Raw genomic sequence first — 27,749 nt, 5'->3', positions numbered from 1 at the left:
CCTTTTCTCGTTTTATCACATTTTGACACTCCTCATTAATTGCATTGGTATCAGCCGTACATGTAATCATTATGTATTTTTTTCTCCTTCAAACATAGTTGTTAATGAAGGAAGACTTTCTGCAAATATGATTGGTCAAAAGTGTTTGTCAGAAAGCAGCTGGACCATTTGGACAGTAGATGGCAGCAAAATGTCAAGCTCAGCTGACAATGTGGTCCATTTAAGATACATGCAAGTGGTTTGGCTCTTTCTGCACATTTAAAGGACCCGTGCACAACTACCAAACTGGCTTTTCCTGATTACTGTAACAAAAATAAATAAAAAAAATTAAAAAATCCACCACATCTACCACCGAGTCGAATTCGGTGGTGAAAATAATTACACAATCCTTGTTTCCTGCCCCTTCATGCGGGGCTGAGATTGATTGGCCAACGTCAAGACTGCCCGACATACAAAATACTTTTTGCAAACGAGTGTTTGTTATTGCTGTGGGGGATTCTCTTCATCTGCTTTTCCGCTGCAAGAAGGATGACTCTGATTTTCACCGCGTGCCAAGGTCATCTGGACACTTAAACGTGAGTTAAAACACGCTGCGGACTGTCGGCTCGCTGGTGAAAAATGACCAACTGTGGGCAATTTGTCAATGTCACGGTCGTGGCTTCGGACAAGCTGGGGCAGTCTTTGGAAAACTTAATAAGTTGCGCACCCCCTTTGAAATCCTGACAAATGACACACCCACTCCCCTGTAAACATACTGAAAAGCTGTCATGAAAGACTACAGAAACCAGAAAAGTCATGGACGATGACAATTTTAAGTTAAACAAAGGCTCTAAATGATGACTCGATTATTCAAGTAGTTGTTGATTCATTTGATAATCGATTAGTTGTCGATTAATTGACACATTTTTTTTTACTTGACAGCATTGTGTGCCACTGGGACATCTGACGCCTGCTCAATAATTTGCAATCAGTGTGAGCTGCCGTTATCTGAAGGGAGGGAGTGTGTGTGTGTGTGTACACGCCACATCGCCAGCGAGAGCCTCCATCCACGCATTTGCCTGTGCGCAATGGCAGCGAGCGCACCAGTCCCAGCCCCCAGTCGCTGCGCTACAGACACACGGGCGCGAGGACCAGACAAGTTTAAACTCTGCACGGATGCTACTTTCTTCTCCTCCATGGGATCTCATGATTTCTCGACACACTAAGAGGTTCGTTTTATCTTTCAATGATATTATGATTGATTTCTAAAACGGGCTTTGATGGCTTTATTTGGAGTAAGGGATTTAATTCTTCTCACTTACAATAAATTCTTTCCAGGTAAGGGTGATGTTTAAGCCGGATAAGGCGCTCCCATCTCTGTCTGAAATTGCGTTAAGATTTCACTCTTTTGTGCTAGTTTAAATGTGTAGGCTCGCGCAGGGCGTGGAAAAGTGAAAGGAGTTTCAATTCACTCCAACCGGCATGTGAAAGGACAGACAAATGTTGTGGCACAACTACAGCTTACCACTCTTAAAAAAAATAATAATAAAAACAAGACTAAATCTGATGAAGGTTATTTAAATGCACAGCAGAAAAAGGAGTAAAATCAGCATACGGCAATCCCAATGCATCTTCCGCTTGACAATTCCCCATAAATTTTCAATGGGGTTCAAATCAAGCAAGTTTGTTCGCCAATCAAGAACTGGATTGTTATTGCGTGGCGATTACACCAGGTGTGGGTTTTGGCTTTGTGGACCGGTGCCAAATCCTGCTGGAAAATAAAGTCATTGTCTCCCAGAAGCTTGTTGGCAGCGGGAAGTGTGAAGTGCTCTCAAATTTGCTGGTAAACAACTGCGTCGACTGTGACAAGACAACGGAGCCACATGAGGAAATGACTGAGTGTGGAAACTTCACACACTGATCTTGAAGTAGTTTGACTTTTGGGCTCCTCTGGACTTTGGGACACTGATTTCAATGTTCTTTGCAGATCTTTCTGGTGTCTGTGACTTGGCCACCGGGGGGCAGTATAATACAGCCCCCAGACACATATGAAGAAAAGTTTTACAAGTGTGAGTGGCTCACAAAGTTGCAGTAATAGTACGGTAGTTGTTTTTTGTGGAGGATAAAGAATATACACATGTGAGAAGGTTTGGCCTGAGAGAGTTTTATTGTCTGTCTAAATGTATTGCTGCACCATTTGCATTTAAATATCTGTTGTGTAATAGTGACCCATACAAGCTATTCGTTAGCCCATCTATGGAAGATTGCATTGTTTGTTAGCATGAAGCGAAAGCGTGCCTTCGGTTGCTTGAAATACAGAAAGTCACTCATCTGTCGCGCACTCATCCGATTCTTTGAAGACACTGAGACAAGATCCAGTGTGAAATTACAGAAAGCTCAGCCAAGTGCTGCTTGGAGAGAGAGCGAGAGAGAGAGAGAGAGAGAGAGAGAGAGAGAGACAAGATTTGTAGTGAGGTTGTGAGTGTCATCGCACTGCAGCCAGACGGCAGGAGGCCCTATTTGGCCATAAAGGTGAGGATGGATAGAGTGCAAACAGCAGCGGAGGCCGTTAGCCAGACACCCATGACCAGAATACTTTCTCGCTTATCTCCATCTTTCCGCACATGGATGCCAGCTGTTTCATTGATTGCATCTAAAGGATCGTCATGGGTATTGGCATCAGTCCTTAAGACGTCTGCTGATGGGCGCAACATATTTTTATTTATTTATTTTTGGGCTGAGTCACCAGTCACAATCATCAGTCCATCTATTTTCTGTACACCTTCAGGGTTAGTAGGAAGCTGGAGCTAGTTGTGGCTAACTTAGGGCAAGAGGTGGCCGTACAGTTGTCAATCAAAGGCTTGACATTTTCAGTATTGTAGAGGGAGACACAAGGAAAGATAAGTGTGGGTGTGCATTCATTTTCATGAATGGTATAAATCCTGCACAGAGGCGTGTCAGTCCCAATGTTGGTCATTTGAGGGACAAATTAGCGGGGGTTCTGCGCCGCTGTGGCAGTGGCCGCAGGCAACTTGAATCACGGGCAATCCAAGGTCAAATCCCCTTTAACCCTTTTCGGGAAAGCGGTTACGACAGCGGACAGCTTATCATGGTATCAGTTTACAGGGTGCACGAAAGTGTTACATACGGCACACTCGAGCCTCGACATTGTGGAGTGTGCCATCTGTGCCACATATTCACTATTTCTGGAAGATATCCTCCGTTATGAAGGCTGAAAATTTGATCTGTTCTTTTATTTTTGTGCCAAGCACTGGCGAACATAAAAGTACTGCTTTGGCGCCATCATGTGGCATCTTGGCACCTCCAATAGAAAAAATAAACGTATCCCAACATTCGGGGTCCCCAAGCCATTGCGTTGGGTATAAACTTTTGGACCCAGTGCTGGGTTAGCTATTTCACAAAATTCGGGTTTCTTTGGGGGTTTTTTGGCCCGGCAGTTTTAAGAGTGTACATACATTCTAAGCACGCACGGTATGGTCTTGTTTGTTTACGATACAACATTGATAAACACAGTTGCCCGTACAGGTCTGCCAAACGTGTCAACCCCCCCATGTCGGCGGGACATGGCGATGCTTAGCGAAGCAGAGCAGCCATGGTGGAACGTGTCGGACGAGCACAACGGCAGCGCCGAGGCATCGGAGACGGAAAACGGCAACGGCGGGCGCAACTACTACGCTATGCTCTACTCTCTCCTCATCCTGGCCATCGTGTTCGGCAATGTGCTGGTGTGCTTGGCCGTGCTGAGGGAGCGCTCCCTGCAGACCACAACCAACTATCTTGTGGTCAGCCTGGCCGTGGCCGACCTGCTAGTGGCCTCGCTCGTCATGCCCTGGGCAGTCTACCTGGAGGTAAGACGTCTTGGTCTTTATTGCCTTTGCCTTTCCAAGAAGTGAAAAAAGCAAAAAGCAAAGTACCGTTTTTTTCCGGAGTATAAGTCGTAGTTTTTTTCATAGTTTGGCCGGAGGTGCGACTTATACTCTGGAGCGACTTATGTGTGAAATGGTTAACACATCACATGTTATTTTCACATTAAACCGCAAGAGGGTGCTCTCGGCCTGTGTTGACACTTTCCACGTTGGCGTTAACTGAGAAAAACAACTGACGATGACTCTGAAGTAAGCGACGTAGAAGAGGAAGCGCTGCATCGTCTGCCTCCGGAGTTGGCGGAGTTGTTTAAAAGTGACACCGAGCATGAAGATTTCATTGGATTTCGTGATTTGGAGTGACGCTGATGGTTTGGTAAATTTGTTAGCATGTTCTTTGTGCGATAGTTATCTAAATAACTCTTAATATGTTACGTGAACATACCAGGCACATTCACAATTCGTTGTTTAAGCGTCATGTAACGTTAGCATATCATACACTTATTCAGCCTGTTGTTCTCTAGGTTTATTTTTATTTTAAATTGCCTTTCTAGATGACATGTATGTTTCTGGTGTTGGGTTTTATTAAATAAATTCCCACCAAAAATGCGACTTATATGTTTTTTCCTTCTTAATTCTGCATTTTTTGGCTGGTGCGATTTATAATCTGGAGCGACGTATAATGCGAAAAATACGGTAGGTCAAAACCAAAGAGATAAAGGACAGTTGGTGACTCTGTGATAGTTATGAATATGGTGGACTAACTCCGGGGTCGGGAACCTTTACATATATATACTGTATATATATATATATATATATATATATATATATATATATATATATATATATATATATATTGCAGCCCTGAACAGGACATGAGCAGTGAAAAATCGATGGATGGATTAAAAAAGTGAGAATATTTTGTTTTATCTGCGAGCCAGATGCAATCATCAAAAGAGCCACACCTGGCTCGCGAGCCATAGGTTTCCGACCCCTGGACTAACTGGTAGCCGTCCACAGTTCAATTTCATCTGTATTGGAGGTTTTGGTTCTGACACATGACTGCTTAAAAATTAAACCAATTACTTTATTATTCCAGTTACTTTACAAAGATCGGGGAATTTAAGGCTACAGTACAGACAAGTTTATATAACTCTACAGACGGGAATCGATATGACCCAACCCCACCAACACGCCCCAGGGAGACGTTTGCCCACTCAAGGTCTAAAATTGAGACGGTCCTAAAATATGTCAAATAAGCAGCCGCCCGGCCACCGTTAAAGTTTGCACTCTGTCAGCGGAATGCTTCGTCTTCGCCCAGAGTTCAGACGACTGGGCGGCAGGCACAGAGAACAAATTAACAGACCACGCCAAAAGATAGATGGCGGACTTTATGTAGGTGCCCCATTTTGTATAGGAGTGCACTCCCACTCACATTTCAAATTCAAAGAGGAGGGATGACTCATTAAGACGTCAAATTTTCCACTGGGGGGAGGGGGGGGCGGACGGTGAATGGGACCCGCAAGAGGTATTTGTTGAATTGGATTAACCTGATATTGGATGGTCATCGTAACATGTCAGCATGGATGGCGCAGTTGATCTACGAGTGTTCACTTTGCACAAAACCATCGGTCGTCCCGCCTCATGCTGGTTTCATTAGCGGCACAGGAAATAAACCCCCCCCCCCTTCCCACACCAATGTGAACTGTCTCTTCAATTCTGATTTCTCTCTCTCGCTCTCTCTTTTTTTTTTTTTTTAAACCATTGACCATCTCCAGTCGACTTGATTACTCTTATGGTCTATGATTGGACTCCCTCAGAAGAGCATCAAACACCTGCAGCTCACTCGAAATGCAGCAGCTCGGGTTCTTACCAGAACAAAAAGATCAGAACACATATCACTGAATGGCTTCAGGCCTGGATGCATTCAAGAAATGCTCATGGAAGTAGGTTTGCTTTGAAATGTCTTAAATGTGTTTGCCTTTAAATGAGGTCCAATTTAGAGTCTCATTTCAACCTATTGTGCGTCTATTTTGAATGCGCGAGGAAGTCAAAGTACCTGGCGACGAGGAGAACGCGGTCAACCCCCCCCCCCACCCCCCACGCAGCCCAGATTTGAACCTGCAACCTCAGAACAGAGGCAGCCGCGCGAACCGCGATATCACTGGTATAGCCCAGCCAGAGTGAATTTTAGTTTGGCTCATTTGATCATTTTATTCATCCATAATTGCACGCCTCCACAACACTATCGGTACAAAATGTCCGAGCCCAGGCAATCGTGCTTCCCGCTGGCTTCCCCTCTCTAATTGATGGTGTCCAATCCCCCCCCCCCCCTTTCGTCCCAACAATCAGAGCTCCTGTCGAGTTGTTTTACGCAGCGAGAGCTCGACATGAGTAATGCAATGCGTGTGTGTTGGGGGCCGCGGTTTTCCCACACTGCGCCTACAATGCTCAATGTTTCAATCCGTGTGCGTTTGTGGTTGCATGTGTGTGTGTGTTTTGGACGGATGCAGGGGATGGGCAACAGAAGCACCAGCCAGTCCTCTCATGATTTTTAGAAATGAGTTTTCCCGACAATTGCTCGCAAACACAATATACAGAACAAACTGTATTAAGGTTGGGCCATTTAACGATTTTTATCGATTAATTAGAATGAAAGGAATTGCATTGCAACGTCCCCACTGAGGTGCACGGCTTGCGCAAACGACAAGACTGGAAACAGAGAGGAGCGACCGGTAGTTTACAAAGGCAGTCGGTGTTGCAAACTTTGTCAATTTGGTTGCAATAATTAGACGGAAACGAATCTGTTCCAAGAAAAAAAAAAAAAAACAATAAAGTGTATTTTATGAAAAGTAGCATTCTGTCCTATTGTACATTATTTTACAAAACGGAGTTAAAATGACACAATGAAATAGAAGGCCAAGAATTTCACAGTTTTGCCACTTTTTTTTTTTTGGCTGCAATTTAAAGGACATGTGCTGCTCCTTCTGGTGTTCCTATCTTTGGCCACCGGGGGCGCTTCTGAGGGAATCGAATTGTCTCCGTTTACTATGTAACACGTAAATTAACATTAGCTTGGCCATCCTCAGCGTGTTACGCGGATACATGATGGTGACAAATGCACGTCTTAACCTTTGGCGTGTGTGTGTGTGTGTGTGTGTGTGCGGGGCGCAGGTGGTGGGCGGTGCCTGGCTTTTCAGCCGCCTCTACTGTAACGTCTTCGTCACGCTGGATGTGATGATGTGCACCGCCAGCATCCTCAACCTGTGCGCCATCAGCATCGACAGGTGAGTGAGCGTGCGTGAGCGTCAGCGATCGTTAGCGGTCGCCATAGCAGCACTTGTGGAAATGTCAAACATAATTCCGCATTTCCAGGTGTGCTCAGATTCGCAGGTGTGCGCGTTTGTCATGTCGCCAAGTGGAAATGGGGAAGACATGGTACGTTTGTTGCTAGGTTGAGGTGTGGGATTCATTGACTTGACTTTTTTTTTTCTCGTTTCATAATGACCTGATGAATTTATCCCCCCCGTAGCTTGCTAAATCACCGGTAAAACTAAAAGCACAACAGCTACATGAGTAATACCATGACTATGAGGACTTTTTTTTTCTCTCGTAAAATACATTTTTTTTATGGCCCGTAGGGGGGTTGTGGGCAAAAAAAAAAAAAGGTTCCCCACCCCTGATTTCGATCTGTGTTGTGCTTGCGTAAGTCACCTTGATGACTCAAAGGTGAACACTGTCAAGTTTTCATATGAGCCAAATTTATATTCAGCGAGCCACATTTGCCTCGTGAAGAACTGCGAGCAGTCTTTTGATCGATTCTCCAGGGATTCACTATGAGTAGACCGGCTGCTTTTATTCTACCAGACGACGCACCTATTAAAAAATAATAATAAAAGGACCGCTGGGTGTGTGTGAGTGATTGTGTTTTGCCCAGCGCTTGGCCCCAGAGAGGAGTGCGAGTAATTAGTCCGATGAAGATAAACAATCATGGCAGCGAGCTGGCCCCGACGACGTAACGCGCCGTTGTCCACGTTGGCACCGGATCGACCGTTAATTGACGCCTCTTCCGCAGCGACCATCACAAGCTCATTACGCGCACTTCCTGTCGAGTACGTTCCTTGAAGCTTCCAAATCCAAAAGGGAGATTGATCAACGCCGCAAATTGTTTGCTTCGCCGCGGTCGGTCTTCGTATTTCTCACAGCGGTGTGTCTTTTTTTTTTTTTTGGAGGGGGGGGGGTGAATTTTTTTCGTTCGAATAGAGGGATTATTTCGGCGGCCCCTCCAGGGTGTGCTATATCATAATTAGGTGAAGAAAATAAAAGTCCAGAAAAAATATTGCCATGCAAATAAATATGTATTTCAAATGGACGTACTATGAGTAAATATCGTAAAGATGTGTAATTGACAGCAACGTTTTAAATGTTAAGACCCTCTTTGAATAATATTTTCTGAAAAAATCATGACGTTAATTGTAAAATCTGTTTTTTTCTTGAAGACAAGATTTTTTATTTTTTTTTTGCAAAATAACAACATTGTGCCGTCTACAACTTGTTCATGGACATTTCCGACATCTTGTAAAATGATGTTATTGTAAAAGTATGCCTTGTTTTGTCAAATCAAAACTTGTAAGATGAAGTGATTAGAATTCAACTTTTTGTGATTAGTTCTATGAATTAGTTATTCTTTTTCATTCAAAATTATTTTTTTTCTTGCAAAATTATACATTTAGTGTGTAGAATGACAATCTTTTCCTGTCAAAATATGTAGGGTTTTTCTTAAAACGTAAAATAACAGACTTTTCTTGCAAAAAAATTGCAAGCCACATTTTCTTGTCAAATCTTTTTTTTTTTGGTAATACTGACATTTTCTTTTAAACTTGATGCTTTTTTTGTCAAACTAACTTTTTTCCTCATGAATTAATTACTTTTTCCCTGTAAAAGTATTACTTTTCTGGTTACAAAAAAAAAAATGTTTCGACGCAAAAATGACGATTTTCTGGTCAAAAACCATCATTGTTTTTTCTTGTCAATTTACGGCTTTTGTCCTAGCAGCTTGCGAAGGTCTCCCTCCTCAAACTTGTGCGTTTGTCTGTGTGCACGCGCAGGTACACGGCGGTGGTGATGCCCGTGTTGTATAACACGACGCACCGCTCTCGCAAGAGAGTGTTCGTAATGATCGCCACCGTGTGGGTCCTGGCCTTTGCCGTGTCCTGCCCCTTGCTGTTTGGTTTCAACACCACAGGTCAGCAGCACTTCCTCCTCCTCCTCAAAGCACAACGCCGACGGCAACACGGCGGCAGCTTTTTCGCATTTCCAGGTCCTTCACGCCGCCTACGAGAGTCTTCCATTGCTCTGTACTCGGTTGACATTCACGAGCACATGGCGGTGCTTTCATTGTAAAATTTTGACTTTAGATAAAATGAGGCGGCACGGCGGACGACTGGTTAGCAGGTCGCCTCACAGTACAGAGGTGCAGGGTTCGATTCCGGCTACGGCCTTCCTGGGTGGCGTTTGCATGTTCTCCCCGTGCCTGTGTGGGTTTTCTCCGGGTATTCAGCTTTCCTCCCGCATTCCAAAATTATGCGTGGTAGGTTAATGGAACACTCGAAATTGTCCCAAGGTGTGATTGGGAGCGCGAATAGTTGTCTCTGTGTGCCCTGCGATTGGCTGGCGACCAGTTCAGGGTGTCCCCCGCCTACTGCCCGAAGACAGCTGGGATAGGCTACAGCACGTCCTGCGACCATTCTGAGGATAAGCAGATTAGAAAATGGATGGACTGACATAAAATCTTGCAGATCGTAAATGTATTGATTTTTTTTTCTCTGGCTTTTTTTGTGGAGGGTGAAAGCACAACTTCTCCTTTTGTAATATTTGGACTTCAGTCTTATAAAATGACATTTGCGATTAGTTTCCCCAACAATGGCCCCCCAATATCATAATATAATTTAAGCCTCATCCATCCATTTTCTCATCCGCTTATCCTCTCGGGGTGCGCTGGAGCCTTTCCCAGCCATCTTTGGGCAGTAGGCCGGGGACACCCTGAACCAGTTCCCAGCCAATCGCAGGGCACACAGAGACCAACAACCATCCGCGCTCACACTCACACCTCGGGACAATTTAGAATGTCCAATCAGCCTGCCATGAATGTTTTGGGAATGTGGGAAGAAACCGGAGTACCCGGAGAAAACCCACGCAGGCGGGGAGAACATGCAAACTCCACACAGGGAAGCCAATAGTGTGCTCTCTCTCTCTCTACGTATATACATATATATATATATGTATATACTGTATATATATATATTTTTTGCTTGTTTGTTTTTTTTGGGGAGGGGGGGCGGGCAAGCTCTACAATGTAATGATTACAAGGTTGCGTCTGATAGATTGTTTAGCATTGCGGTCTTCAGTAACCCATTTGATTATTGCCTTTATCTCTTTTGTCCAAAGCCAAACAGGCTGGCGGACGAAACCGCATCCTCATTTGTCAGTGAACTTCCCCCGAGCAGCGTCGCGATAACAACACACGCGCCTAGCCGCACAACGCGATGGAGATCGCTGGCCAGTGCGCACGATACAAAGATACGTGGACGTACCGCATTTCGCCTCATTCCTCAATCAGTGCCAAACAATGGGCGGGAACATGGCGGCGGTTCACGCCAGGGTTCACGCCGGGTGCGGCGTCCTGCGCCATCATGATCATTTATCGTCATCCCCAAACAAACGCTTCCAATTATCTCATCCGTCAGCCTTTGTAGCCAGATATCAGGCGAGGAAAAAGTTGCGACGTTGTGCAATAAATCATTTTTAACCAGTCAATGAAACAAATTCTCACATGAAAGTAAATGCAACGCACTGGGACCAACAACCATCACAATTTATGTATTTACCGAATGTGACTATTTGGATTTATTCATAAAAAAAATCTTAAACTGCCTCCTTTCGGAACATTTTGCCCACTTCTGACTGGATATGCTTTCACGTATTCCGGACGTATATGTGCAGTCATATCAGCTCACGTGTAACCTGTTAATACTCTTTGATGGCGTTCGACAGAGCTCAGGTAGTTGTCGCTTTATCATTGCGGCCATCCTCTTCCTCCTCTTCCTCCCTGTGTCTTATTGATCCATGGAGGAGACGATCATGTCCAATGATTTTGGCACATAAAGTACGTGGCACACTTATTTAACCGGAGAGCTGGCGAATGAAAACGTGCGATCAGTACGTCGCTAGCATGACGTCAAGACAATCACGCCCACAGTAATAAGCTGGGAGCCGGAGGGTACAGTTGCGTACGCGGACGGAATATCAAGCAGGGAAGATGGAGGAAGCCAAGCCCAGGCTAAATTGAGCTACTGAGAACAAGAGTGGGCTAATTCCGTTTTGGTTTTTTTCTGAGTTAAATGTCAAAATGAATTGAGAAATGGTTGACCATGATTAATCGGTGACATCATATATGTTTCTTCAGTTGTCAACTCCCCCACCGACTCGCTCGTCCAATCACAAATTCAGATTTCTACATGCTATCAGCGACATGTGGAACTTTTATAACCTTAACACCAATTCGTGTAGCGCAAGTGGAGGGTCGCTAATATATACTTTCTATATTTAAAGAAAGTAACAGGAGGAGAGAATGTTTTGCAATAACTGCGTCACATTGATAGTTGGTGAAGTTTATTCAATTTCGACTATTTGTGAGCCAGTGAAAGTGTTTGAATGTGATTTTGACTGAAATCGTCCTTAATTACAAAACACTTGACTGGCCTCGACTCTTTCAATGTCAGACAAATTTTTAAAAAAGCGGTACTCTTAAGTGCGAGCCAATGTCGAGCATTCTGACTGATCTTTCAAGGCTCACAGAATATTGGGTGAATATATCATCTCCAAGCTACCAAATTAAAGACTCCACTCTCTTCTTTCATCACAAAGAGAAGTTAGTTTCTACCTTATTTCACTTTTTAGGAATTGGCGGTAGAATATGGGTTGGTTTCAGCCAACTCACCTTGTTTGGACCAAAAGATGCAGAAAACAAGCTTTTTATGAAAAGATCCATTTTATGCCAACAGTGACTTTGATGCTTAGTCATTTTTGCTTTCATGACGCCTCAAACATCTGAACAGGTTTTTTTCTTCGATAATTTACGACCAACATCAATGAAATTGCTTTTAATAGCAAAATGTATCGACAAAAAATGACCGGCATAAAACTTTTACATTTGACAAACTTTACAAACTATTTGCATGCTCTTTTATAGTAGTAGTAGTAGTAGTAGTATCTTGTAGTGTGTGTACTCTACGTCATCGCTTCTATTTCTAAATTTAATCTCCATCATTTTTTCACTCTTTTGTGACACTCTTTACAGTAGCTATAAAGTGATGAAAATTGTCATCAATCACGAGGTGCTTGGATGATCATATTTTCAAAGATCGGCCATTTTCACAAGCGTCTGCATTGTATTGATACACGGAGATCTCATCCAAAGAGTTAAACTTCAAATTGTCGTTACTAAGTGGTCGACTTGACACGTCAGCTAGTCCGTGAAAGCCTTTTAAATCGCTTTCCCTTGAAAATGGCAAAAATGGAGTCTGCCCACACTCGTTCTGAGTAGCTCTAAAGTGCGTTTTGTTTCTCCAGACGACCCCATGGTGTGCTCCATCTCCAACCCCGACTTTGTGGTGTACTCGTCGGTGGTGTCGTTCTACCTGCCCTTCATGGTCACGTTGCTGGTCTACATCCGCATCTATGTCTTCCTTCGCATGAGGAGGAAGAGGATCACCTTCAGCCAAGCCAGCGGCAAAGTGCAGCCCGGCTCCACGCCGCCCTCTGTGGTCAGAGCGGTTTCGTAATACTGTATTTCCTTCTGCACTCCATTTAAATGACGCGCAACCTTTTTAGGAAACGGCTTCATTTGAGGTGTGATGGAACCTCAGAAGTCCACTTTTCCGGAGCTCAGTAATTATCAAAGTGTGGTACAGGTAGCAATAGTGCAACATGGGCTCCCCCTTGTGGTACGTGAAAAATTAAAACATTTAGGTCATTAGGTCTTTTTTTTTTTTTTTTAATTCATTACGGTTTTCCTCTACTTTCGGGGGATGACAGTTTATTCTGAACTGCCCCATGTTGTCGACTGAAAGTGCCCTCAGGTTTACATTTAGGCTGTAAATTTCCCCAGTGCGGGACAAATAAAGGATATCTTAAATTGTAAATGTCACAGCTCACCTGTGTAATGGGTTTGGTCATGTGATTTTTAGCAATGGCACATTTATGTCAATATTGGTACTGTAGGGTTTTTTTTTCTCCCCAATAAAAGTTGATCAATGAAGTAATTTTCTCTTATGCTTGTTCGTATTAATTTGGAGGTTTTACTGGATGGAAACTAAAGACGTTAAATTGACTAAATAATGAAAAAGAAGAATTTTTATGAAGGTTGACACGGGGTGTAATTGTCATGTCGGTGGTACTGAGCATTGTGCCACATGAATAACAATTGCATTAGGCATCAAGTTCAACATGAAATTGCACATTTCCTTTCACATCCAATAGACTCCCAGAGACACACGCTCGTGTGCGTACACACACGCACACACGAGCGCAATGTGACCTTCGGCGACGCAAAACTAAATGTGTAATCACGCTGATGGACAGCGACACGCAGTACTGCAATATGATATTGTTATACTGTAACAGGAAAGCAGTTATTTGGCCTCAGTGGGGAAAAAGTAATTTGCATGCCTTAAAAAAAAAAGAAAAAAAAGCAAAGTCAATCATATTTCCCATGTCTTAAATATAACATCATTCTCTATTTTTAATCGACATTCAAATTAGACAATGTGTCCCAGTTACAGCCATCATTCCAGTGAAGGTTGTGTTCATTACCGGCTATTTTGAAAACTCTACATGGATTCATTTTATTCCGAGACTCAATCTCATTGGTTGACGCGTATGTCACTCACCAGCTAAGGCCCCGCCTTTTAAAGCTATACACACTCTTAGCCACAGCTATGACCTAAAATGTTTGTTTGATGACGTGAATTCAATTTTTATCTGAGTCCTCAACTCATCGATGAGATAATCAATACAAGGGAGAGGTGGCGACAGATTATCATCCGGATGATTTAAGAATTAACTTGCCTTTCTGATCCGACAGGAGACGTGTCTACGGGACGACGCAGCCAAGACCAACCACGACCTGTCACCTATAAGGATCAAAGTGGTGAGTGTTAATAAATGTCGGATTTACGCTGTAATTTTCTTCATAGTTTCTTTATGTAATTTTCTCAGATGTGACTTCCCCACGTTTACGATGTTGTTTTGATCCTGGCAGCAGTGCGTGGAGCCATCAGGCCCGTCCAAGTCCGACCTGCTGTCAGGATGTCTGTGGCGCAAACGGCCCAAAACAGGACCCGTGGAGAACTCAGCGCTGCCCAGGCTGGACTCGCAGAACTACTGCAGCATAAGCCACGCCTCCTGCGGCCGCACCGAGTTGGACGCGGAGCGCGAGGAGGTGGCGCCGGGGTCCGGGAACAGTGTGGCGAAGGCAGCGGAAAACGACCGGCAGGCGGCGCCGTCGGTGGGCGCCAGCTGCGAGGTGAAGGATCTTTCCAACGGACGAACGCACACCACGCTCAGGCCGCTCAACACCAACAATCCCCGATTCAGAAGCATGCACGCCCGCGAGAAGAAAGCCACCCAGATGCTGGCCATCGTGCTCGGTGAGGGGACGTTAATATGTTGTCAACAATGTAGACAACTTTTAGATCAAAAGAAAAATATGAACTTAGTTTTATGATCATACATTTTTCCTCAGATTTTCTCTCTCTTCACCCCCCTCCCTCCCTTTGTTCCTGTAAAATTCCGATTTTTATCTCATAATCATAGTCCAAAAAGAATCAGCCCTGTTTTGACGACTGTGTGAAAAATATGACATTTCCTTTTTCCTCTGACCTTTTCAGGGGTGTTCCTCATTTGCTGGCTGCCATTCTTTGTCACGCACATCTTGAACACGCACTGCAGGACATGCACGGTCCCACCTGGCCTCTACAGCGCCTTCACCTGGCTGGGCTACGTCAACAGCGCCCTCAACCCCATCATATACACCACCTTCAACGTGGAGTTCCGCAGGGCCTTCATCAAGATCCTCAGCTGTTGAGAGACAAATAAAATAAAGATAACAGAAGAAAACATGGACAACAGTATTTTCTTTCTGGAAAAAGGACAGCGGCACGGATCGGGACAAGTTTTTGTGGACGTCTTTGTGCCAGCGTTGTGTTGTTTTTTTTGTTTTGTTTTTTGCACTTTGTGGACTAACTTGTGTCATACACACAAACACTCCAGTCTTACCGTGCATGCAAACGTGCAAAATCGTTGGAATATAACAAGTGGAGGATGTTTGGATTTTTTTTTTTTTTTTTTGTACAAAGCGCCGTATATTCGGTTTGTTGGCAAACGTCCATGTGGGATAGCAACACTACCCAGGCGGCAATCTGCAAAACAAAACTATGGGGTCCATTGAGTGCTGTAAATAAAGACATCATTCCACAGTCCACACACATGCTGTGATCTTATTCATACACGAACAATGATGTGGAACGAACCAACAGGAGTAGAAATGACAATTTGGGGGAAGACAACAAAAAGGATGGTACAGTTCTCCACCTTGGTTGAAATGTCACATAAATGGATACATTTGAGTGCCTCAGTCAGGATATAGGGTTTTTACCCTATATCCTGACTGAGGCTGCCCCCCCACCCCCCCACACACAAACACACACACACATATATATATATATATATATATATATATATACTGTATAATGGGGTTGTGTAATTTGATCAGTTTGTTAGCTAGCAGACTACTTCATGTCTCACAGAGAACTACAAGGGAAAAAGATCGCACCATTTGGAATCTTGAGGTGGACACTTCCATTTTGACTCAAGGACAAAGGAAATTCCTCCCCAAAATTAATCATGGCTTCGAGTATCTCAATTGTTTGTTGGCTAACAACCTACTTCCTGGTTCACAGAGGACACATGGTGAAAGGACCGTACCATGTTGGATTCTGAAGCAGGGGAGAAACATTTGCTATTAGCCTTCTAGCTAACACAACCAATGGAGAAAAGACCATTTTAGATGCTGGTGAGGGGCGGTGCATGGTTAACTTTCAACACCAATTCCAAAAAGAGAAAATCAATTTCACCCCCTAAAAAAATAAATTAGAGAACACAAAGTGAAATGACTTTACCATTTTGGGCTTTCACATCGTCATTATAGGGTTGATTGGGGGGAATGAATGATTGGAATCAATTTTGAAAAAAAGGCTTCAACGTAGCCTCTTGCCTTTGCATTTTTTGCTCTTGGGTGAGGTAAATGTAGTTAAAGGAGGAGAGGTGGAGTATTAAGATTAGAATCATTTAAATGTTTATGTTTTCAGAAAAAAAAAACATGACTCATGATGCATGATTATTCCGTTTTAGTACTTTGCAGCGAATGCTGAATCTCCACTCACTTCATTATCACATGAATTGGCAATGTTCACCCAGCACATTCTTTTCCGGTTCCCCACTAGGAAACCACATGAAATCAATATTTAATAACTCAGTGCATATTTAAGAGTTTGTAATCTGGACGTACAGTATGAACTCACGCCATGCTGATGAGCGCTGACTTTTTCCTCCCGAGCAAACACACACGCACACAAATTTGAATATGGATGAAGTGGAGCTGTGTTGATTCACCTCTTCAGTCACTTTATTCATTGACAAGACTTGCATTATGGGAGTTTTGTGGTGATGGCGAGTCATCAAACTTAGCCGTTGTTCTCAGCATGCATGCAAGTAAAACAAAAGTGTAGTATGGGACAGGATTTCTAGAACCTGGTTTCTAGTGCTCAATTAAAGAAGAAAAAAAAAGTAGTTTCTATGAAGAACCCTTAGAAATGGCGGAAATTACCAGAGAACGGCCACTTCAAACCAAAAGGTGAAACTTTCTGTCTTTCCAGTCATGGGGTCTTGGGACTTTTTTGTGGGACTACTCATAATCAATATGCCCACCTAATTTCACGTTGCTAAATGACACTAGCTTTGGGGATCATTTTTTAAAAATATTTCGGGGGCACTACTAAGCAATTTTTTGGATTAACGAGAACAAATTTTTTGTATGGGCTCATGAGACTTTTTTGTTGGCTCTGATCATAATAGACATGGACCACCAAATTTCATGTTGCCAAATAATACTTGGCTTCAGATGCTGAGTTTTTAAAACATTCCAAGAGGCACTGCCAAGCTGATTTTTGGATTCACAACTTCCTGTGTCTTACCGACGATGGCTTTGTAAGATTTTTTATATATATTTTTTGTGAGTTTACTCATGATAGACATGCCACACAGTCTTTCCAGGTATGCGTTTTTGAAACTTTATTTTTCGGTCATGATCGACATGTTTGATGTTGCCAAGTGAAACTGACTCCTAGAGTTGAATTTCAATTGACCGGGGTGCAATCAAGTCAAATTTTCAACACATTTAATGTCAATTCTAACCAGGAGGAGGAATAATCATGAATACGGATCGATAAATTGCCCTGAGAATAGGGGCGAAGAAACAAATCAATTTCCATCTCAGAGGCCATTCAATCGGCAAATGCTCGTAATACATAGTAATGAAGATTTAGCTTGGCCCTCGGAGGACTTTATCACAACTGATAGGGAAAAGCTTCCCTGGTGTAAATGAAGGGGAACATATTGAGGCGAGGCCTGGAGTCGCCCTCAAGTTGCCCTTTTCATCTCTGCCATATTAAAATAGCTGCGAGGACCTCTCTCACTCTCACTCTCACTCACAGCGATAATGTTGCTGTTCACTTCTCAGCAAACGGCAGATTTGCAGTGCTCACGGCGATGCGGGGAAGGTCAAAGGTTAGCCGGGTCATCCAAAAGAAGAGTTTCTTCCTCTAGGAGTGCGTATGCGCTCCTCTAATTTCATGGCAAATCATGGCTTCGGCCATCACAAGACCACAACGCGTGTGCGCGCGCGCGGGTGCATAGTTGATATTTGCTCCAGGAGGTCCACGATAGCTCTTATGGAAAGAGTAACACGTGAATTTTGTTTTAAATGGGATGCCGCATGATCAAGATCAAGAAGGAGACGTACCTTTTGGGGCAGGTGAAATGAGGTGTGTTTATCAGAGCTGACAAGCCAGGCAGCTTCATGGTGCGTTTGATGGCTGTCACGCTACAAAACGTCACACTCGGAGGGCTTCCCGGCGATACCGATTCTTCTTGGAATCAGTGGATGCTGTTGTCGCTTGGATTTTGTACGACTCTGCACAAAAAGTGAAAAAAAAAAATCAAACAATTCTAATGACAAGAACAGTGCTAATATTTTTTGGGGGTACAAATCTACTATAACTGAGGGGAAAGTTTCATACAGTATAGCATTCTGTTGCTAGTATAGCATTTAAAACAATCCCCCAAAAACTAAAAATAGCTCGCCCGAGGCTACCCAATTGTTCAACGCTCATCTCGATGTCGTTCTGCAGACGGAATGTAAAACGGCTTTCAAGTTGAATCAATAAAAATCCAACACGTGTGTGTCCTACGCTTCCCCCAGTGACAGGTTAACGCTATTAAAATGTAATGAATGCGCGGTTTGCCTCCCCCGGGGCGACTTCTAAACCTTTCAACGTAACCAACACTTACAGCGCGGATCAAAGTGTACGTGGTAGTTGTTCACGTGGCACATTCGACAAACACGCGCACAAGCTGTCCCAATAATTAGACACACTCCTAACCCTGTACAATGTGTTGCATCGCATTAATTTGCATATTTGCTATCAAGGCATTAAATAGTATACAAGCATGGGTGACACGAATTCTGAGTGATTTGCGCCACGTCTATACGAAATTACCTCTAGCCATGAAGGCTACGTGATGCACTAAGTCGCCACTTAAGGCGGCAGACGGGGGGGGGGGGGGGGGGGGGGTGCCACACAGGAAGCCCCGAGTCTGGATTCAAACCCACAACCTCTGTACTGTGAGGCGGACGTGCGAACCAATTTCCACCGTGCCACCCTGCATTAAAAAAAAAACAACAACAAAAACAAAAAAAAAACCCACCTTATTATCAAATACAACGGAAAAAAATAAATAAATGTATTCTATTGTCATGAATGAATATTCTCCGAGTCATATTTCATTCATTCCAGCTTTGGGCTCCATTTTCCCAACCGCACTTTGGGAGCTTTCTCTTCTGATGTGATGCAAATCTCCTCGAGTTGTCGCACGCAAGCGACGCACCTATTCACGTAGACGACCCCCCCCCCCCACCCCCACCCCGGCCACTGCGGCAAGACATTCGTCGCAGAAGCCGCGAACGTGTGGAGGCCTCAAAAGAGAGTGCTGCGTGACTTCCATTCATTAGCAGCCACTCAAGATGGATCGCGGGTTATCTATTAGTGGGAATAATTATACTCCGGGGTTATAATTTAGATGTGAGTTGGGGGGGAGGGGGGTGGAGCGCGGGCCGTTTGGGAAATGAGTCCAAGGAAAAGATAAAGGGATCTGCAAGGGGAAGGATGGGAAACTTCCCATACAAAAGAGCGCACAATGAATGCAGAGAGCGCGCGCGAAAAGGAACGCGGCGCACTCCGGAGAGCTCCCGTTCGCCGTGTTCCTTCAGATGTTCTTCGCCGCGCCAGATTAAAGAGCAAACGCCGGCGCTGCCCTGAGAATCTGCATCGCAATGTCGCTCCTATCTGAAGAAGCCGCGAGATCATGAGCGCGGAAGAAGAGGCTGGACAATCTTGCCGGTACAGTGGGATTAAAAAAAAAAAAGGGTTGGGGGGGCGGGGGGATTTTCAACAGGTTACAGGTCACATTAACCCTGTCGCCAATAATGACAACCCATCCTGATGACAAGGGAGGCTGAAAGCGTTAAAGTTTTGAAATAAATCCTCTTCACCTCATTCCGGTGATCGCATTTGTCCAGGGGGGGGTGTCGACTTTTTCTATCCACTGTACACAGTTCTTTTGCCGCTTCTGCAACGTTGAAGTCCACAAGTGCAGGAGGCCATCGTTAACTGTGCTGTAGCCTCATGAGAGACGCCACAAATTACACACCCAATGAAATTAAAAAGATGAGCGGATAGCAGATTGGAAAAGGCATTTAGCGGCAAATAAGGCTTCAATCGAGGCCCCTTTTGCATTCAATTATGTCGACCCAGTGCAATTATTCATGCTTAGCATGCACGGTCACGTATCGTTTCGCACCGGGCGCCTAACAATACCTATGCAAACCACAGAACCTCCTTTGCTCGCCCACCGACAACCCCCCCCCCCCCTCCAGTGCCCCGGCCTGTCAATCCAGACAGCAATTACAGCAAGACCTTGACGCCATGTTGGCAGCTGGCCTGTGATGGCAGCACACAAGAGACGACGACAAAAAATAAATAAAAAATAAAAAATGACAAAAGGAGAAGCGTGATGGCGAAATTTGCATTCAGACTTTTTGAAGACACGCGCCCCGCCCCGCTTCAACACGAAACCGAGCCATCACATCACAGAGTAAAACCTCCGCATGACACAGGCCGGCACTGAGCAGAACACAATGAGCTAAAAACCAAACTTGACAAACGGAGACCCTCTCGATCCGCCGGCGCATGCTAACAATCGACTCTGGTCACTGTTGTTGTTTGTTGATCTGCACGCTTTTAGCAAATTTGACATCAAATGCAAATGGTGGCTTTATCTCTGGCTCCCTGAGAAAAGCCGATCGGGTTAATAAAGCTGACTGCATTTTTATTAAGGCCGTCAGGGTTTACATCCGTCGCCCAATTTATCTGCGGCTCCCATCTTAATAGAGCACTATATATTATACACACACACACGCACCGTATATCTGTAACTTTCCAATCAATCAATATGCACACAGTCTACCGACGATAAGGATCTAAGACGTCTAACATATTAATGACTGCCTCCGATTGGTTTCACAAAGATGGCGATGATTATCACTTTCTAAATAGTCTGCTGACGCAGCACCTTAAAGTCAGGATATTGCACCAGTTGACCCGTTTCGTTTGACTTCATATAAAGGTGTAATCATCGCGTTATAAGAAAAATCATAACAAGGTTCATTTTTTTCCATGCCAGCAACGCATATGCAAAATAAGCGAATGCCCTTCTACACGAGAGCAGGAGGAAACTGAGTAGCCACTCTTTCCGATCATACAACAGAAAAATCGCTTTGTCTTCACGTTTAAAAAAGAAGAATAAAAAAAAATTGGTGGTGCGCTGTGAGAAAAAATCTCATGTAAAATTCTGAACAAATTCCCTTAACACACGCCACAACAACAAAATACTTGCTCGGGATCTTTTTTTTTTTTTCATCCTCTGTGCGCACTCATTGGCTGACAAAGTAAGACTGAAGCCAAACACTCGTGCAAAACATGCACACGTACAGTAAACAGCGGGTACACATGCTTGTCACTCACAAATGGCAGGGGTGACTGGGGAAGCTTCATCAAGCTACGGGCAATGTCCCCATGTTGCCCAGCTGTTCCCCCCCCCCTCGCGGTGCGTGACCTGCACCCGCCCCAGCTGGTTGCATCTTCATCGTCATGGCTGAAATGCAGTCACAGACATGAAACGTCCAATCGGCAGTTAAAACAGTTGTCGCCCCTCTGTAAAAATAGCGCACTTTCCTGACTTTTTTTATTATTATTATCATTATTATTTTTTCCATAAGTTGTTTCGAGCAGCACTGGGTGTGTTGAAATTTTAAAAAATGTTTGATTGCAGTGAAACGCTAAAAGAGTGGATGAAAACAACCCCCCCCCCCTCCAAAAAAGGCAGATTTATTCTCGAACAACGCCAGACAAAATGCAGCTGCTCTCGTGTTCAGCTTCTGCCTGAGTTTTTAAATAAATCATGGGGCGGGCTGGGCTTGGTGTTGCCAAGGCAACGCTCCGTGACAACTGTCAATCTACCGTGAGAAGGGAGATGATTGCAGAGCACTACATCAGAAAAAATATGAGAGCACAATTAATAATTTTTTGGGGGGAGCAATATTGTAGATGGTATCATAATAATGTGATATAAAGTAATGCACAGGTGTGAAACTCAAGGCCCGGGGGCCAAATCTGGCACGCCAAGTCATTTTATGTGGCTGGTGAAAGCAAATTATGACTGTCAACTTGCATGATCCTTCCTAAAATCTGTATCAAAATGTCAAATTGTCATGTGTCATAAATAACGTTGCGATTTTACACTAATATTTTTACCCAGTTTACACTCATTTGAACAATAATTGAACAAACTATTATAGTTGAGGCGGCCCGGTAGTCCAGTGGTTAGCACGTCGGCTTCACAGTGCAGAGGTACCGGGTTCGATTCCAGCTCCGGCCTCCCTGTGTGGAGTTTGCATGTTCTCCCCGGGCCTGCGTGGGTTTTCTCCGGGTGCTCCGGTTTCCTCCCACATTCCAAAAACATGCATGGCAGGCTGATTGGACGCTCTAAATTGTCCCTAGGTGTGAGTGTGAGCGTGAATGGTTGTTCGTCTCTGTGTGCCCTGCGATTGGCTGGCAACTGATTCAGGGTGTCCCCCGCCTACTGCCCGAAGACGGCTGGGATAGGCTCCGGCACCTCCCGCGACCCTAGTGAGGATCAAGCGGTTCGGAAAATGGATGGATGGATATTATAGTTGACTTGACTGATTTCAAAACTGCCGTAGTAATCCTTTTTTTTGTGCGTGTGTGTGTGTGTGTGTGTATGTGCAAGTAATCATGCGATAAGACGATTAAACGTTTTTGTGGTTTCAGTGTCATAATGGCCCTCCAAGGGAAGACGTAACTCTAAAGTTGCCCGCGACAAAAATGAGTTTGACACCCCTGACGTAATGGATCAAAGTTGTTTTCGTGATATCATAGCTCCATTGACGTACGGTATTGCAATCTCGAATGCAATTTTGTAATGACGCTTCGTTTCGCGATAGCATAGATGCATTGATGTATCATAGATAGTATCACAACATTAGATATTATATTGGGAGGCATCATAAATTGTATTGTAACTTTGATAGCTCCAGTAATGAATTGGATGATATGGTGATACTGTGATAATATATGATAGATTGTAATGTACTGTCATGGTGTATCTTCCGTAACATAACACACCAGTAAATGCTTTGGAGATATCAGATGTAAGATGATGTATCACGGATGGAAACATTGATATATCACGGACGAAAAATATTGTGACTAATGTGGTACACACACAAAAATAGCTCTAGTCGAGTTTTTGTGCACTTTTTAAACTTTAACAGAGATGATAAATGCCTACCCACTGAACTATTAGCATATCGTAGCCCTGGCAGAGAGGTCTTCACTCAATCAAGGGCCATCGAAGTGCAAAAGGAGGTTGTCAAAGTTCAACCCTCCTCTGCTTGAATTAGCAGTGCAACTAATAGCCTGTCAAAAGTGACACTAGCTAGCTTGGAGCAATCATAATTATAGTACTGTATAATAAGTACAATGATAATACGTTGGTGCTATAATTATCACAACAATGAACCCTCTCAATGAAAATGAAGTCGGAAAAACTCTCTTAAGAACAATGAAATGATACAAAAAAAATACTCTTTTTTGTTTTTGTTTTGTGTTACTTGGAACATTACAATGCTTTATAGCGTGTTAAAAAAATAATAAAAGTGAATAAACCTCCAAGGAGGTTATGCTTCAAATGGCATTCCATCTCCAGTTATATAAAAATCAAGATATTCTCTTGGGAATTGCACACGGATCAACATTATTGGACAACGGAATAGGCCGCAAGCGATCGCTAGCTAGCTAGCTAGCTTTGGAGATTCCTGAAAAACAAATTTTGATCAACAACTCAACCTTTAGTTAATCTTGATGAAGCAAAACAAATGATTATTGCAAGCACATGATCTGCGTCAGTAAACTTAAGCGTGTCACTGCAGCGTTGCTTATCAGCTCTGGGTCTGCTCGTGGTTCATGCTATATATCTGAAATGAACACAGAGCTGCGTGAATTTGAATACAGATGGAAAGTGGGAGGGATGGGGGGTGTGGGTTGCGCAGGCGGGCTTCGTATGTTCTTCATATGCTACTGCTTTCTCGTCAGCCTTTTCATCAGCAAGGCCAAAGCACGACTGTGCTGACAGCAGAATTTGACCCAGAATCCATCACCCAGAATAAATATCAAAACATTCCCCTCTGGATGACGTGAAGAGATGGTGACATGGGATTACTTTCTGGCTTCAGGACACAAGGGAGCAGGAGAAAAGCGGTAGAGAAATCCCCAGTTATCAAATCAATATCAATATTATCGTGATACCATATACGATACACCGGAATACCATCTTGATATGTCACAATATTAATGATATCGTAGCAATGGTGTCTACAATAACAAAAGTGCAATGACACCACTAATGACCCGTCACAGTATCTCTGATGTCATCGGGACACCGTCCATTACAATGTCACAACAAAACCGTCTGTCTACCATCTTCCAAATGTGAATCCAACAGGTGAATTGTCACTCTCAGATAAACAGACCAATCGGAGATGCTGTCATTTGCATAATGAGGCTCGACAACTGAAAAGACAGAAACGAAAAAAAATCAATGGACTCAAACCAATCTGCTCGATGTTTTGTCAAAGAAGCTTGATAATCTGCAGCTATTTTCCCCAACTTTATTTAACGGCACTTTCCTCTGGTGTATACTTTCCTCTAGAATCATCACTGGCAGGAAGCAGCAACGTTTTTCCCCAGAGTATCTTTGTAGTTTCATCAGATAGGTCCCAACTCATCAACGCTCTCCGCACCCTGCAATCACGCTCTATTGATGTCAGCCACATTGTTGATGATGCTACGGTTGACTGATAGGCTCTTGGAAGCCATCATTACAAGATTTGTTCTGTGTTTTTTTTAAAGCTGCTTGTTTGCGGAGAGAATTCCATGACGCAGCGGACAAAATGGCAACTCGCGACATGCTACTGTGATATTTCAGTCAATGTCACACTATCTATGAGAACATCACATCAATATGACCATAATCACGATACCACCAAATAATCAAAAATATCACAATCCAAAGCAAACAATAACACAACAATTTTACAATATTGTACAGTCAACAATGGATTTGCATAGCGCATCGCAGATGACAATCACATCAATAGAACAAAATCCTGATACATCATAATGGCAATGATATCACAGCGATATCATACTGATAATTATGTATAATACATGGTCTTGGAAGGATATAGGGGGTATTTTGAGGTATTGGCAGTATTGTGCTATCATATCATTTAGGTCAAATCGGCTATGGTCATCCGTTGATACACAATATCAGGATACAATTAACACAATATCACCAGATCGATAACATAATCCATCACACTGTGAAACAATACTGTATCACAGCGGTATCTATGATACATCCCATTATCAACATAACAGCAATGTATCAGGTGTATCATGATACCATACAGAAGATACCGGTTCATTTTGACAAAGCGGGTTTGCTTTTATCTTGTAAATGGCATTCTGTTGATATCCCAGTTATCCGGTATCATAGATTTTCAAAATCTGATGTTACAAATTGGTTTGTGCACCCCACTTTAGCCGCACTCATTCCAGAAAGACGATTCTCATCAACAAAAAGGCCAAATGCTCACGGCCTTTTCATTTGTCTCGTGTCTTGCTAGAGACAACGCCGCTGACCTTTCCCTCAACTTCCAACCTCTAAGCCCACCTACGAGGCAACACAGCTTCACGAGGCAGGGCGGAAGGGGTGTCAACAGAAACCCTTTCATGCACTCTTTGCGTCTGAAATTAGTTTCACATTTTCAACAAAATTCCCCAGACGAGGCAGCATGTTCTGGAGAAGGCGCCATGCAAAACCAAAGAAACTTTTGGCCGCAGCACATGACCTCATTCCAACATGTTTCCTCAGTGCTTGCTGTTGTACTTTGTCTCTCTCACGCACCCGGGCACGCACGCCGAAGATAAAAAACATTCATTCATCCATTTTCCATAGCGACTGACCTCAATGGGGTCAGCCTATCCCGGCTAATTTTGGAACTGTCGTCAGCCACTGGCAAGGCCCATCCCATTGACATCATGCGCAGGACAGCACTTTGAGACTACTCTTGACCCGCCACATATTTCATTTTATTTATCTTTTTTTTTTTCTCACAGATTTCAATGACATTCACAAGCCGGTGGAAAACTTACCATGGACCACCAGTTGGGGATTGGAGGGGCAGATGGGTAGCATCCCGAAAGTAGCACCTGCGAAGAGACATGCTTACGAAGCACATTTTAAACTGTAAGCTATCAGTTACGGGGGATCGAGCAACCAGAGAGAATTCAAGATCAACTAACTCATCCATGGGGCTTGGTGCGTTCGTTTTATGAAACGGCACCATCTATCCATCCGGGCAAGGACAACCGTGGCATAGCAACATCCGGTGGATTACAAGATGGCCACCTTCCACTCCAACGGTGGTAAAAAGTGTAATGTTCTGCATTACATTTAATAAAGATGCTTTCTTGGAGTTTTTTGCTCTGCCGGCCTCACTTAGCTTCAATTGCCAACTGTTCTCTCAACCAATCACCACATTCCCACATACCCGCTTGACGAGTTCCGCCACAACTCGTGAACGGATTGTGGATGCTCGGGCTAATGTGTCCGCTTGCACCGTTGTTCGCGTTTATGCAAAAGCCGGCCTCGTTTCTAAGGAGCCACGCGGCAACGAGACCCGACTATGACAATGACGTGAGGGGGAAATCTGCCGTGTTTGATTGTGAATTTGCCCGGCTGTTCATTTCGGATACATAAGATGAGGACTTTGATGGATTTGTCTTTTTAAAAACATACGCGAGCTTACATGCATGCGACTTTTTTGTTTAAGCTAGCGTACGTTTTACCATGCCTGCGTCCAATAATACAATGCGTCTTGTGTACGTGTTAAATACAGAAACAGCACCCATAACCGACGCTACGCCTTTTTATACGCTGCCGCGTATGGTCGTAACAATACGGTATGCATATAAAATACGATAAAATATAAACCCGCCGGGTGCCCTACACTCCAAGTGCGGGAATTGTCTCCTATTTCAAAATGGCACAGAGTCAGCTTGAACCCTAAATGAGGCGCTGGAAACATTCAGGGAACAAATTACACTGTAAGGAAGACGGACGGCGTGTAGAGGGGGAAACAATAAATCAAGAGCATGAGGTAACATGTTGCCGATTTCATTGCGGAAGAAAAAGGACAACGGCACTCTGTATGCAGGCCGGATGACCACACTGTATCTAACTGGCCATACCAGCTGTGACGCACAACTTGGATAATGCGTCAAGGGATGATTAAAAAAATAATAATCATAATTTTTTAATTATAAATGGGCCTCCTGCAAAAAAAAATAAAAAACAACAAAAAAAGGATAGACGCCGAAGCATCGGATAAACCACATCAATTGTTGCTTCTTGCAGCTATGGAAAAAGGAAAAAGACTCGCCCTCCAGGACTGGTAAAAATCTGAGATCAAGAGAAAAATTATTTTAAAAATTGCTCAGATTTTAATCGTAACTGAACATAAAAAAAAAGGAAGAGAAAATACTGTATGTACAGTAGTACCTGAGTAAATAAATATGCCTTTAAGGGGTGGGGCCTGGTGGGGTGGAGTAGTTTCAATCCAAACAAACAATGACAGACTGGCAATCTGCACAGTCACATCTGCCACACATAAACACATAAAAAGCAAACCGTAAAAGCAGACAATTGTGTAAGGTCTAAACATTACAAAATGTGGCGTGTCCGTCATTAAATAAGCAAAATAACGGCGGCTCTGGTGCAGTTTGG

General features: G+C 43.7%; 1 protein-coding gene across 2 annotated transcripts; it reads left to right on the top strand.

Annotated features, from left to right (window-relative positions):
- Positions 1 to 499: 499 nt before the first annotated feature.
- drd3 (dopamine receptor D3) lies at positions 500 to 15,403 on the top strand. Of its 2 annotated transcripts, none has more exons than XM_086101885.1 (9): positions 500 to 575; positions 922 to 1,208; positions 3,526 to 3,848; positions 7,038 to 7,150; positions 8,972 to 9,108; positions 12,495 to 12,688; positions 14,008 to 14,073; positions 14,188 to 14,572; positions 14,813 to 15,403. In XM_086101885.1, the coding sequence occupies exons 3-9, from the start codon at positions 3,564 to 3,566 to the stop codon at positions 15,007 to 15,009; spliced, it is 1,377 nt and encodes a 458-aa protein (XP_085958011.1). In that variant the 5' UTR covers positions 500 to 575; positions 922 to 1,208; positions 3,526 to 3,563; the 3' UTR covers positions 15,010 to 15,403. The 2 variants fall into 2 exon arrangements, with proteins under 2 accessions (XP_085958011.1, XP_085958010.1); XM_086101884.1 differs by having other exon boundaries at positions 14,185 to 14,572.
- Positions 15,404 to 27,749: the final 12,346 nt, after the last annotated feature.

This window comes from Hippocampus guttulatus, chromosome 21 (assembly GCF_054856545.1).
Source record: "Hippocampus guttulatus isolate MCC_2025c chromosome 21, RoL_Hgut_1.0, whole genome shotgun sequence".
Classification (NCBI taxonomy): Eukaryota; Metazoa; Chordata; class Actinopteri; order Syngnathiformes; family Syngnathidae; genus Hippocampus; species Hippocampus guttulatus.
This window is presented reverse-complemented; position numbering and strand designations above follow the sequence as displayed.

Excerpts from the sequence above, each read along its gene's own strand:
- drd3 (XM_086101884.1), top strand. The coding sequence starts at position 3,564 with ATGGCGATGCTTAGCGAAGCAGAGCAGCCATGGTGGAACGTGTCGGAC. Across the intron at positions 3,849-7,037 it reads CCTGGGCAGTCTACCTGGAG|GTGGTGGGCGGTGCCTGGCT; the intron begins GTAAGACGTCTT and ends TGCGGGGCGCAG. Across the intron at positions 14,573-14,812 it reads GATGCTGGCCATCGTGCTCG|GGGTGTTCCTCATTTGCTGG; the intron begins GTGAGGGGACGT and ends TGACCTTTTCAG.